The sequence below is a fragment of the Pantherophis guttatus genome, chromosome 6 (assembly GCF_059756535.1).
Source record: "Pantherophis guttatus breed Tessera chromosome 6, ASM5975653v1, whole genome shotgun sequence".
Taxonomy (NCBI): domain Eukaryota; kingdom Metazoa; phylum Chordata; class Lepidosauria; order Squamata; family Colubridae; genus Pantherophis; species Pantherophis guttatus.
This window is the reverse complement of record NC_142068.1, coordinates 26,067,235-26,080,272: the sequence shown is the minus strand read 5'-3', so window position 1 is coordinate 26,080,272 and position 13,038 is coordinate 26,067,235. Positions and strand designations below refer to the sequence as shown.

At 35.7% G+C, this 13,038-nt stretch overlaps 1 protein-coding gene across 5 annotated transcripts in view; it reads left to right on the top strand.

Annotated features, from left to right (window-relative positions):
• MME (membrane metalloendopeptidase) overlaps positions 1 to 13,038 on the top strand; it is a 71,327-nt gene extending 58,289 nt beyond the window's left edge. For all 5 annotated transcript variants that reach the window (XM_034439169.3, XM_034439170.3, XM_034439171.3 and 2 more), the window contains exons 18-23: positions 911 to 1,030; positions 3,489 to 3,622; positions 5,627 to 5,692; positions 8,150 to 8,245; positions 9,299 to 9,375; positions 11,139 to 13,038. In XM_034439169.3, coding sequence (XP_034295060.1) covers positions 911 to 1,030; positions 3,489 to 3,622; positions 5,627 to 5,692; positions 8,150 to 8,245; positions 9,299 to 9,375; positions 11,139 to 11,238 — 593 coding nt within the window. In that variant the 3' untranslated portion in view covers positions 11,239 to 13,038. The remainder of the gene's footprint in view (positions 1 to 910; positions 1,031 to 3,488; positions 3,623 to 5,626; positions 5,693 to 8,149; positions 8,246 to 9,298; positions 9,376 to 11,138) is intronic.

The window sequence follows — 13,038 nt, the reverse complement described above, 5'->3', positions numbered from 1 at the left end:
GTTTTCAGAGAGTTTATAGATTGGTTGCTTTATAATATGCCGTAGAATCTTCTAGTATTCAATGATCTACTATCATTGTCATGCTTATAGTCTGTAGATCCTTAGATCCTTGGTGGCACAGTGGTTAGAATGCAGTACTGCAGTCTACTTCTGTTGACTGATGGCTGCCTGCAATTTGGCAGTTTGAAACCAGGCTCAAGTTTGACTCAGCCTTCCATCCTTCCAAGGCTGGTAAAATGAGGACCCAGATTGTTGGGGGCAATATGCTGACTCTGTAAACCACTTAGAAAGGGCTGTAAAGCACTGTGAAGCAGTATATAAGTCTAAGTGCTATTGTTATTGCTATTGCTATCTTATTTGCCCCCGGTTTTGAAGACAGGGACAATATTTAACCTTCTCTAGTTTTTAATACTTCCCTCATTTTACAGATTTCCTCAAAGATAATACTTAGAGATTCAGTCAGATCACTGGCAAATAACTTCATATTCTAACATAAAACGTGCACATATATAAATTCATTCAAGACCACTGTGTATCTATTAAACTGAAATATAATCCTTCTCCTTCAATCAGCTTTTTGTATTGTTCAATTCTCTCCTTAGACAAAACTCAGGCAAAATAGAAAATGAGTAGCAATGTTCTTTCTTCGTTAACAGTATTCCTTATGCCATCTTTAATTTCTGGGTCCTGTTAGGTGACATAGCAATTGAGACAATCAAGAGCAAGACATTATACATTTATATCTTGCTATAATGAAAATGACTTTCAGATGGATGTAAGCACAATGCAAAAAGAGCAATAACTGAATTTGATCTCCAGTTATTTCCTTGCTAGAATTTATTCTGCTTTAAAGTTCTGCAGGTATACAAGATATTAACACTGAAATCCCTGGTCTCATCTTTCTGTATAGTTTTTCCTGCAGGGATTTTGCAGCCGCCCTTCTTTAGTGCATCACAGTCTAAGTCTCTGAATTTTGGTGGAATTGGCATGGTCATTGGACATGAAATCACCCATGGCTTTGATGACAATGGTAAGACAAAACAAACAAACAAACAAGATTTCATAAATAAATTCAAGGGGAAAAGAGATATTGCTATAGTATTTTTCAATAACATTTGCACTAGAGGAAAAAAGTACTCCACCAATTGAAGATTGATTGAGTGAGCGAGTGAATGAGTGAGTGATTTGATTTATATCTTGCCTTTTCCCTCCCAAATTGAAACTCATTTTACCTTCCTACATTTTATCCCCACAACAAGCCTGTATGGTAAATTGACTCCAAAGCAGTTTCAGTGGATGAGGGTAGACTAGAATGACTAAAATATCCCTATGTCTGATCCAACATTCTAACTACCATGCTACATTAGTGTGACATAACAGTGTTAACTTTGCCTACTATTGTAAGTGTCTATTCATGTGTATTTCCCTTTTGCCTATGAAAAGAGCAACAAAGAAACAAATTACCAGGCCCATGTTTCTTGGAAATGCTTTCATTATGTTAAAATGCCAATCAACTAACGTAACAGTGCTTATGTGGTGGCGCAGTGGTTAGAATGCAGTACTGCTGCAGGCTACTTCTGCTGACTGCCAGGGGTTCGATCCTCACTGGGTCAAGGTTGATTCAGCCTTCCATCCTTCTGAAGTTGGTAAAATGAGGATCCAAATTGTTGGGGGCAAGTAATATTGCTATACAAAACATCATATCAAGGACATTAGTTGCAGTTAGGAATTTGTAATAAAGCCACTTATTGAAATATTAGTCCTGTCATTCATATATCCCTATACATCTACATATGCATACAGACACTTACACCTTACCAATTGCAATTAGGACTGGCAACTCCATCACTAAATGGCACAGTCAGTAAATGAGGTTACATGTGATCATGCCAACTTACAACATCCATTCTGGCTGCAGCCATTAAGCGAATCACTGTGGCTCATTAAATGTGATATCCATAACCGCAACTTGCGACTTCTTGCTGGCTTTACATTTTGAAAGCCAGCTATGAAGGTTGCAAATGGTGATGCTGTGACCATGGGATACTGCAACCATCATCAATATGTGCCAGTTGCCAACTGCCTGGATTCCTATCACATAACTGGGGATACTGCAATAATCACAACTTCAAGGACTGGTCATAAGTCTCCCTTTTCAGCAATGTCATAACTTTGAATGGTCACTGAAAGCGTGGTCAATAAGCAAAGACTACCTGTGTTTACACCTGGTCAGAGATAGAGATAATATAAAAAATAGACATATTTAGTCCTAGCATTGCACGATACTTTATTATGAAGCAGTGGGGAACCAGCAGAAGGCAATTTCTGCCAGTCATTAGATGTGCAAGCAGATGGAAGCTTAGGGGAGACTACGTAATCTAAACACACTTCTATCTGAAGCCTGCAAAGTCTCTGGGATAAGATTAAGCCAATGGAAGGAAAAATATCCTATGCTTCAAATCTGTGGACTAAACAGCTTTTGGAGAGGGTGAAAGCTTCACTCATTCTATTAACAGCAGAATTAGTTAACCAGATATATGTTGCATCACTGAAAAGCATGCTGGCTGAATACTTCAACAATGAATCAGAATGATAATGTACATGAGAACTAGGTGTGATTTGGATAGTTCAAAAGGAAATACCCATAAGTATCCTTGCTGGGCAAAACACTTGGTAATGTTGCACTGCCGCCTCTGTTCTTTATGTACCTGTGTGTAATTTCACAACACAAATGCAAAAGAGTGGAGCTTATGACATCTTATTACTACACAGGTTTCTCATTTTGGCTTCATTATAGTTAGGAATAGATACTTTTTTCCTAATAGGTTTTCTTCCTTCTTTTCCAAGCTGTGGGTTCACTACATATTTACTGATGCAAGGTGAGCTTGAAAATGGGTGCAGCAGGGCAACAAACAAGTTCCTTTTTTATATATATAGAAAAGGATGTGGCACAAGGCACAGTTCATGAAAGTAGTGCTCAGCATATGACCATCTGTTTGAAGTTACAACTATGCTGGAAAAAGTGACCTGTGACTGGTCCTCATAGTTACAACCATCGCAGCATCCCTATGGCCACATGATCATGAAGCAGGTGTTTGGTAAGTGGCTTGCAATTATGAAGGTCACAGCATCCTGCAGTCATGTGATCAGCATTTGTGACCTTTTCACTTGGCTTCCAAGAAGAGAAAAGCCATATTTGTGTAACAACAGTGGCAAAAAAGGTTGTAAAATTGGGTCTGGTGACATAATGACTCACTTAACAACCCATCATTTAGCAAGAGATGTTCTGGTCCCAGCTGTGAACATAAATTGAGAACTACCTCCACAGCCATTCCTACTTTGCGTATATTGGATCCTATCTTGAACTCTTTAGGAAAGTTTTCTTAAAAAAACCCTACACTCTTGGCATATTTAACTGTGATATAATGCCATTTTTTATTACCTATGCCTTTCTAATTCTATTTATGCATATTTCATTTGTATTGCAGGTAGAAATTTTAATGCAGAAGGGGACCTCATAGACTGGTGGACTAAAGAATCTGCAAACAATTTTAAAAGTCAATCTCAGTGCATGATATATCAGTATGGGAATTTTTCATGGGATCTAGCTGCTGGACAAAACGTATGTGGGTTTTTTTAATACAAAATTTACAATGTATATTTTGGGTGTGCCATTTTATTTCATTATGCAACAAAGCATATATAAATAGGGGACCAGTTCTTAGAAGACTGGATTTCTATTCAGTAAATCTAAACATTTGTGTTATCTATCAGAATGATTCTCAAATTTGTTTCCTGAAGGATAAGTTCAACATTTGGTTGGTTGTCACTTCTCAAGGTTCATCTGCTAGAATTCAAAGATAGCATAGAAAAATGGACATTTTGTCCCATTTGGACATAATATTAAACTCATGCAGGCTGGGATTGTCAAGGAGATTGGCATACAAATCTGAAATATACATTGACACACACATACAGACACAATCCAAAATTTTAGCTTCAAACTCTTCTGTACTTATCAACTCACATTCCTGAAAGGAGAAAATGGAAGTTGTTTGCTTTTAAATGAACAAAAGATTGCTTTATTTCAGAAGGTAATTTTTTTAAAAAAAAAAACAACTGGTTGATCCTTATTTGTTAGCCTAACTTAAATTTGGCCTTTGTTAACTGGCATAATTGAACATTTCTGCATTATTGTCAGAATATTATCAGAATATTGTCATGTTCATAGATTTTTTAAAAGATAATTAAGATTTAAAATATGTGTTTTATGTTTTATGTATTTCATGTATATAGAATGTATTTTAAAGATTGTATTATATATTGTAGCTGTAATTTAAAAATATTTAAATACCAAAGTGCTCAGGCATTTTGATTTTAAATCTACTCAGTCTCTGAAACTTTTAAGCAGGTCAAATGCGGGGTACAAATTTGAAAAATTTACCACCAGGTTCAGCTCTCAAACATGCTGTGATTAATTAAATATAAATTTTTCAAGCTTCTCTGCATAGTAATGTTGGAAAAAGTAGAAAAAGGAGCCCATGGAAGCAAAATTTTGCTAGGATGGGCAACACAGAGGGCTCTAGCACTCTGATCTGTTCATCTTGTTTTGTTTTGCAATTATGGATAAAAATAATCATTTATTTTATTTATTTATTTTGTCGCATTTCTATGCCGCCCAAGGGACTCATTTTCTACCATTTTTTCACAAAACATGAAGAGTAAGCCCAAAATTAGCTTAATATTTTTTAAAAAAAAATTTCCCTGATCTTTCCTCTTCTACACACAAAAAACTCCAGCAAGCAGGAATCAAATTCTACACTTACCTTCATATAAAAGAAAGTCTTATCTGCTTTCTATCATAAACTCACCTTTATGTCTCCCGTTTATTACTAAAAGTGGGTTGCCTTCCAGATTAGTACAGAATCAAAGTATCAGCAGTTCAATAAAATAAGGTTTATTCATTTTGGTTAACTGGAATTTCACTATACTGTTCTCCCTACAATAGAAAATATTGATCAATTGATTATGCTTATATGCTCTTAAGAGTTAGGGTCTTTTATTACAGGAATATGTAAATACAACAAATATGTATTCTCAAGGCAACAATGTTAAGTTCTATCATTTTCATTCCATTAACAGCCTATAAATGTCCATCTCTGCACTTAAATAGAGTTTTTATTTTGAATTTCAAACTTCTTCATTGTAACTGCATATCCTTATGGAAATTCCTGGTGATGGGCTTCAAGAACCATAATAGCCATTTCTCAAAATTCACCTTGAGGTCTGTGCAATATCTTGTTTATTTTGTGCAAGCAGAGGACCAATTTTTATAGAAAAGGGAAGATGGGAAGATGGAAAATATACATGTTATGGAAAATTTGAACCAGATGTGCAATAGATCATATTACAGACTTTCCTTTTTCTGTGGGATCCCTTTCACAGAAATTAATAATGAAACATTTCCCTTTAGATTTCATAATTTTTATTGTATTTTGACCTTGAAGACATTCATTGTTCTTCTTGGAACTTGATTATCTTTAATTAGTTAGATGGTGAAAGAAAAGAATAAAAAGAAAAGAAAACCAGGGTCCATTTTCATTTCTTCATTTTTTTTCCCTTTCAGCTCAGTGGAGTCAATACTCTTGGTGAAAATATTGCTGATAATGGTGGCATTAGACAAGCATACAGGGTGAGAAATGGCTACTTTCTTCACAACTAGATTATTTCTTGGAATTTATTCATTGAAATACAGGTTTCCAATGGTACTTCTTTGACACAGGTCTGGTTTATTAAACCTCTAAAAAAATTTTCCTCCATATAAACTTATATACATCACTTTTTAATGCATAGTTGGTCATTGTATTCCCCAATTCTACTCTGTCTCCAACCTGTCTCTCTTCCTCTCTTTTATTTTCATATCTTTCAAAAGCTCTTCTGGTGCATGTCACCATTATTTTCATTGTGTAGTTGTGCAAGTTCTATATACAATATACTGTGAAATGCGAATTCTGCACTTGCTTCCTCTGTCAGTTGCCCTCCTTAAATGTTGTAATAGATTTATCATCCCCAGCCAGAATAAGAAAGATAGTACTCTGCAAATCTGCTAAGATCCATGAATTTGTATGTGTTTAATGGGCCCTCAAAGATACATTACTCCATTATTTCACTAAGCATCTTCTCAACATTCCATCATGTTCTTGTTTCTTAATTTTAAAAGCTGCTAGGCTGCTTACAGAATTAAACATACAATTCAGAGTTCCTACTTATAAAAAGTAATCAATAGATTTGAGGTTATAAATAATATGTTATAGTGAATTCGGCAAGCTATTGGGAGTTAATTTACTGAAATATCATTTGATAAAATTCTAAATGATGTAAAATTTCCTACTGGTAGTAATGGAAATGGAATGGTAGTAATGGAAAAAATACTTCCTGTCTGATATTGCTTTTAAAATCTTAATTAAATGTGTACATATTATCAAGTTAACCAAATGTCTAAGGCAAAGTACATTCCAGCAAGGATTGCATTGTTTTATCCGTACAGAGAGATTAAAACTCTTTTATTTTTATATGACATTTTGACATTTTAAAAGAATTTTTTACTCAATAAACCATGACCAGTTTTACCAAAATAAGGTACCTAAAGGTTGTAATTTTTTTTTTTATTAATTGTATATTTCATAGTAGTGCAAAGTGATTCCTATAGGCAATTTTTACTAATGGTCAAATATATGAGTTCATTCATACATTCATTCAATGTACTTGCTTCTACATTTAACTTTATACTTTATGGAAGGTGTTGTGGGACATCACATTCTACCAGGTGACAAACTGATATGCATAGAGTTGTATTCTTTCTCATTACGATTCATCATAGGCTGGGGGATCAAATTGGGAAGACAAAGTATAGAAGATTGAACCCAAATGTTGGTATATTGGAGATGTGAACTGATGTGAAAAAAATCTGATGGGAATAAAAGTTGTGGCAGAGCTTCACAATCCACAAAATGCAATTTTCATTTCCAAGTAGAAGAAACTGACATTTTAGAACATATTGAAAACCACATTATATTTTATGTGGCAAATTAAGAATGAGGGAGGCAAACTGTATAAGACTCACAAATAAATTTTCTTGAGAGTGTGACTTCCAGTGGTATTATGTTGGGTAGGAATTTTACCATCAGTCCTTTAGTGTTTAATCTGGCAAACGATCTTATTAATATTAGAGGGATGGTATTCACGATGGACATTAAGATGATAAGAGAGAAGAAGGTTTTAACATTTTATTCATCTATATGGATGAATCAGAGAGGATGGATCTTTTAGAGGAACACTACCTTTCAGAATGAAATTTCAAAAGGATTTTGAAACAAGCATAGATAGAAATGGAGTTTGGAGAAATGGCCATTTGAGGTATTAAAAGTGGTCGTAAAATACTCATGTGGCATTTTCTTCTGACCACATTATCTACCAGTGTCCAGTATGTAACGTTTGCATCAGGGGTGCACCTTTACTACCGGTTCGCAACGGGATCATGTGCGCACATGAGTGAAGCAAGTGTAGATCACCAATGATGACATCCAGGACAGTGGGCGGGGCCTCGTACCAGTTTTACTACCAGTTCTTGCAAACCGGTCTGAATCATGGGCAACCCACCACTGGTTTGCATATGTTTGTGTACCAAAACTAGCTGGCAATAGAAGCAGCATTAAAAAAATAAAAAGCACTGACAAAGTTGGTTTCCTACTTTAACTCTGATCTATTGAAACAATGAATGTATGAATGGTGTCTTTGCTGTCTTACATGTTAGATAATTTGCATCTCAGCATACTAATCAAGCATGGCAGGAAGAGTTCCTGAGCTCCACTTGAACGTTACTCTCTGTCCATGTTTTTAAAGGAGAGGGAAATAAGGCTTTTTTTTAACGGAAAAGCTAGTGATCACCCTATGCTGGACCGATTCTCTCCTGTCCTCTTTATTAACTGGACATTGGTAAATCAATGTAATGCCCTTGATTCTTATGATAGCTCAGACCTCTTAGACTTCTTTCCGATGTATATTTACTGGGAGCTGAATTCACGGATGCTTACTTGTATTGTCCTGTTTCAAAACAGTACAATCTTTCCCTTTCCTCTTTATTTGCCAGGCCTATGACTCTTACGTACAGAAGAATGGAGAAGAGAAACGGCTTCCTGGGCTTGACCTGGACCATAAACAACTATTCTTTCTGAATTTTGCACAGGTAATATGCTTGGGCTTGATTGAAAGCTTTGCAAATTATTTTGAGTTACAATTTCACAGTTAAGTTGGAAACAGCAGGCTGGCTCTTCTCCTTCTAATATGAACTGGCAGGATTGCTAAGGCGACTGCCTTCATGGTCGTCAGACCAAGAGGTGTGTTGCCTGTCAGATTAAGTTAATCACTACCCTGTGAATGAATGCATTCTGGAGGTGAGCCAAGGAGGTGAGCCAAGGAAACCAACTCACCTGTGACCCTCTACTTTGTTTTTAGAGCACTTTGCATCTAGACGTTGTCTAAGAACTTTTCTGCATTGCAGATTTAAGCAGCTTGATTCCTGTCCATAAACCACTGACAATGAAGCCAGCTTAGGATATCCCTTTGCAGATTTCAGTCCTTTCCATCACTTTGGCCAGAGTGATGTTTTCTAGGTGTATTGTATTTCCAATAGTCCATAAGTGATGGGTTCCCCTGGAGGGGAAGGGAAGGGGATTGGGAAGGGGATTGATCACTGTTCTGAAAATATTCAAGTCCCTTGGGACAGAATAACAAAATGGCAGAATTCCTATCAGTTTCAAGTCCATCCTTTCATTGCTTCATCAGTGAGCTTATTTAAAAAAAAAAACAAGGCTAAGTTTTCATCATTCCACTGGTGAACTTGGAAAAAATAAATGGCTACAGAGGAAAGAGAACTGGAGGGGAGGGCACTTTACAATGAGACGAAGCACAGCAGGTAAACCAGACTGTGCCATTTGAGCTGTCATAACTTGAAACATCCAACTTCTAATGAGTAACAAGAACAGATGGGCAAGGTTGCCTTCCTAGTGGTCTGAAGGCAGGCAGAGGATGTTGTTATGCATCCCTGCTTCAAGAAATGATCGGTAACTCATACTGGCAATGGGGCAAGCTGCTTGTATAGATCAACTACTGTATTAATATTCCACACACTGTCTCAATTTCCTATTCCATGTCACAGCGTTGGCCTCAGAAAAGTTAAAGAAGCAACTTCAATGAAATCATATTTTCTGCAAACTTTTTTTTTCTTTTGTTTTCAAAGGTATGGTGTGGGACATACAGGCCGGAATATGCTGTCAATTCTATTAAAACTGATGTACACAGCCCTGGCAAATTCAGGTAAGTATTCAAACGAACCTTTAAAAACAACACTATTATTTATGTTCAAATCAAAATATGTCCCTTGTCTTCATAGATTAATGCCATGCTTAATGTGTAGGGCTTTGTAGCACCAGAGTGTTGTTTTTCTTCTTCATTCTTTTTTCTTCCTCATTCAATATTGGCTAGTTTGCTCTTCCCCCTCCTTGTTCCTGGAACAATTTGCAATCCCACTGCACTTAATCAAGCAGACATAATCTCCCAAGTGCTCCCTCCTCTCTATTACAACCAGTGCCATTCTACTAGCTGCAATAGATAAGGAACATCCTGCAGGGAGGGAAGAGTAAAAAAAAAAAAAAAAGATGACAGTAGCAACTGTACAGCTACCATATTGACAGCATCAGCACCACACACCAAGGGACCTCTGGCATAAAGAATGTACCATGTAAGAAGCAACTTAGAACTAAGGAGAAATTTCCTGACAGTTAGAACAATTAATCAGTGGAACAACTTGCCTCCAGAAGTTGTGAATGCTCCAACACTGGAAATTTTAAAGAAGATGTTGGATAACCATTTGTCTGAAGTGGTGTAGGGTTTCCTGCCTAAGCAGGGGGTTGGACTAGAAGACTTCCAAGGTCCCTTCCAACTCTGTTATTCTATTCTATTCTATTCTATTCTATTCTATTCTATTCTATTCTATTCTATTCTATTCTATTCTATTCTATTCTATTCTATTCCATTCCATTCCATTCCATTCCATTCCATTCTATTCTATTCTATTCTATTCTATTCGTCCATGTCCAAATAAAGTTTTGGAAGACACTATAGGAGTTGGGGGAGAGGGGAAGAGATGTGATGGAAGTTAGGCTATCATATTTAAATAAGTTCAACATTTTCTCAGCTAGTACAAACTGACTGTTTGAAAAGCCTATCCATAATAACAGCCTCCACACTACTATTTGAAAAGCAGCTCTATTAAATTAAATGGTCTAATGATAGACAATATGTTTATCATACATGAGCCATCAACAAAATTTCAGAACCAAACAAAATTTTTGCTCTGTTTTATATCAGTTTTGAAATGAATCATTTTGTTTTATTCATGTTTCATTATGTTTCATGAAAGCAGCATGAAAATTCTGAAGCTGGCATCATTTTTTAAAAAATAGCTCTCTTAATCTGGAGTGTTTCCAAATTAGATTTCAGTTGGAGCAGATCTTTATCCTATTATTGGCAGCGTCATGACAGTTGGGAAAGATCACATCTAATTCTATCTAACTTGGAACATATGTCCACTTTTTTCCCAGCCAGTTATGTTGCAATCTGTAGTGCCTGTCTTAGTCCACAAGGACAGTTTCCTTTTAATTTGGATGTATTTTATAATCAGGTATCCAATGTACTGTTTGTGGTCAAGCATCAGAGATGTCATCAGGACTTAGATTGTGCTCAGTACAGCATATGAAATGATAGAAATGAAAGTTAATTTGCTACACATGTGCTAAATGACATATGAGTGATAGCAGCCATGAGGCTGACTATACTGTATTTCTCTGGTCCCAGTATGGAGTATCAGGTACTGAAAAAGCAAAAGACAGGAGAAGGAGGAGGCAGAGAAGGTGATTTGTCAGTATACATCTTATTGCAGAAAGAAAAGTAAATGTGTAATTCTGGTCCAGAAGGCAATGGAAGAAAGCCAGCATGACAATTTTTTTTTTCTTAAACGTTGATCTTTCAAATAGATCCAGCAATACTAAATTGTGTTTTTTGTTTTTCTTGCTCTAAAGGGTTCTGGGATCACTGCAGAACAACCTGGAGTTTTCTGAAGCCTTTAAATGTACTGATAAAGATTACATGAATCCTGTGAAAAAGTGTCGTGTTTGGTAACACCGCTGCACATAGTAGAAGCCAAGAGAAACAAAAAAATCTGGAATGTTTTAAGCACAATAGAAGTGACTTTTCTGCAAAGGGGACCATAAAAAGGATATATCAGGTGCACTAATAAAGTGGAATTTTTAAGAAAGAGAACAAAAAAAGCCTTGCTCAGAAAGCCTCATCCAGCAATTATTCTGATTAAACTAGGAAAATGATAAACTGCTCCAAGTAGGAATTTCATTTTTATTTTTATTTCGAAGATCCTTCCTAATTTCCATTCAGCTTTCAGCTTTTATGTTTTACTTTGTTCATTAACATATTGGTTTCAAAGCAAGTCCCGCCAATTTCAGTGGAACTTACTTTTAGGGGCGTGTGCTCAATTTGAACAATCTAAGTCACGTAAATGCATTATTAAACTTTGAAAACAGATGAAAAAAAGGGAATACCAAACAATGCAAAAGCTTGAATGTGAAATGTAGCTAAGTGTGAGATTTAGAACCTTTCCCATTTTTCATCACACACTTGTTCTTCAGAAATGGCCTTAGGAGCTTTAGCACCCAGAAAAATTTGCATGGGCCTTAAGTTAATGTACCCTGAAACCCATTGGAATCTAGATACTGTTTTATAGTGGTAGCAGCTAAGTAGAGTCACCCATAACAAATTTGGCTCTCCATATAGAGTATATCCTTCTTACAAAAGAAGATGTACAAAGTCAGTAGTTATGGATGAATGGGGTATGCAATCACATGTGTGATGATAATGTGTGCCTATCATAACCTATTCTATGTGCCATTACTTTTTGGGTTGGAGATTAATTGTAGGTACTGACCCATCACTGGATGTAAGAAAAATAGGCAAGCACTGTTGTCTTACAACCTAATGTCACCTATTTTTATACTCATAAGTGATGAGTCACAGGGTGGAGGATCTGTTGCTTCTTCTCAATTTTACACTACGTATAGGTCTTCTTTTTCTTCCAGATGGAGGCTCTCTGTAGGCTCCATTTTCTCTGCCTGTTCTCCTTTCTATTTGAATCTGTGTTCATCAAAACAATCCAAAGACAACTTGATAACTCTATGAGAAGGGATTAAACTATTGAACCAAATGTGTTGCTTGTTGCTTTCTAAAGCCAAACAATACTGTAGATAATTTATTAATTTTTTAAACATATCTTATAATTAGTGCAGTTGTAATCAAATTCCTCCATGTTTTTTCTAAGATTTTCCTGATTTTTCTCAAATTTTGGTCATTTTTTTAAAAAAAGGCAAACATGTTTGTAAAATTATATAGCGTAATGCTCTTTTATATTTAATTCTGAACTATTCTGGTCCTGAATGGATGCATACCATTGGAATGTCAGGGTACAAGCATTCTTTAAATGGTTAATTTTCAATACAAAGTCCTTAAGTAAAAGAATGTGTTGATATATGGACTGATTTTGAGATAAGCTTTCAAGATAATGAAACATTGGGACATAAATAATTAATACAAATAATGTTCATGATTGTTCTAAATCAGCAGAATCTTTGTTTCAGTAATAATGTTCCATATGTGGGGATGTATATATTTGGATTCATAATAATAAAAATACTTAAAAATCTGCTGACATGCCCTCCTGCAAACAGACAAGAAACATATTGCTTCTGATATTGATTTCCAAAAACAACTGAATAAATACCAGAATACCTCAGATGACTTGACCGAGTCTGCTTCTGAGCATCTAAAGATTTTATGTGCATTTGGATTTTCACATTTGTCATCTGATGAAGCATTTTGATAATTAAATTTAAGCAACATTTATCTTATTGTCTA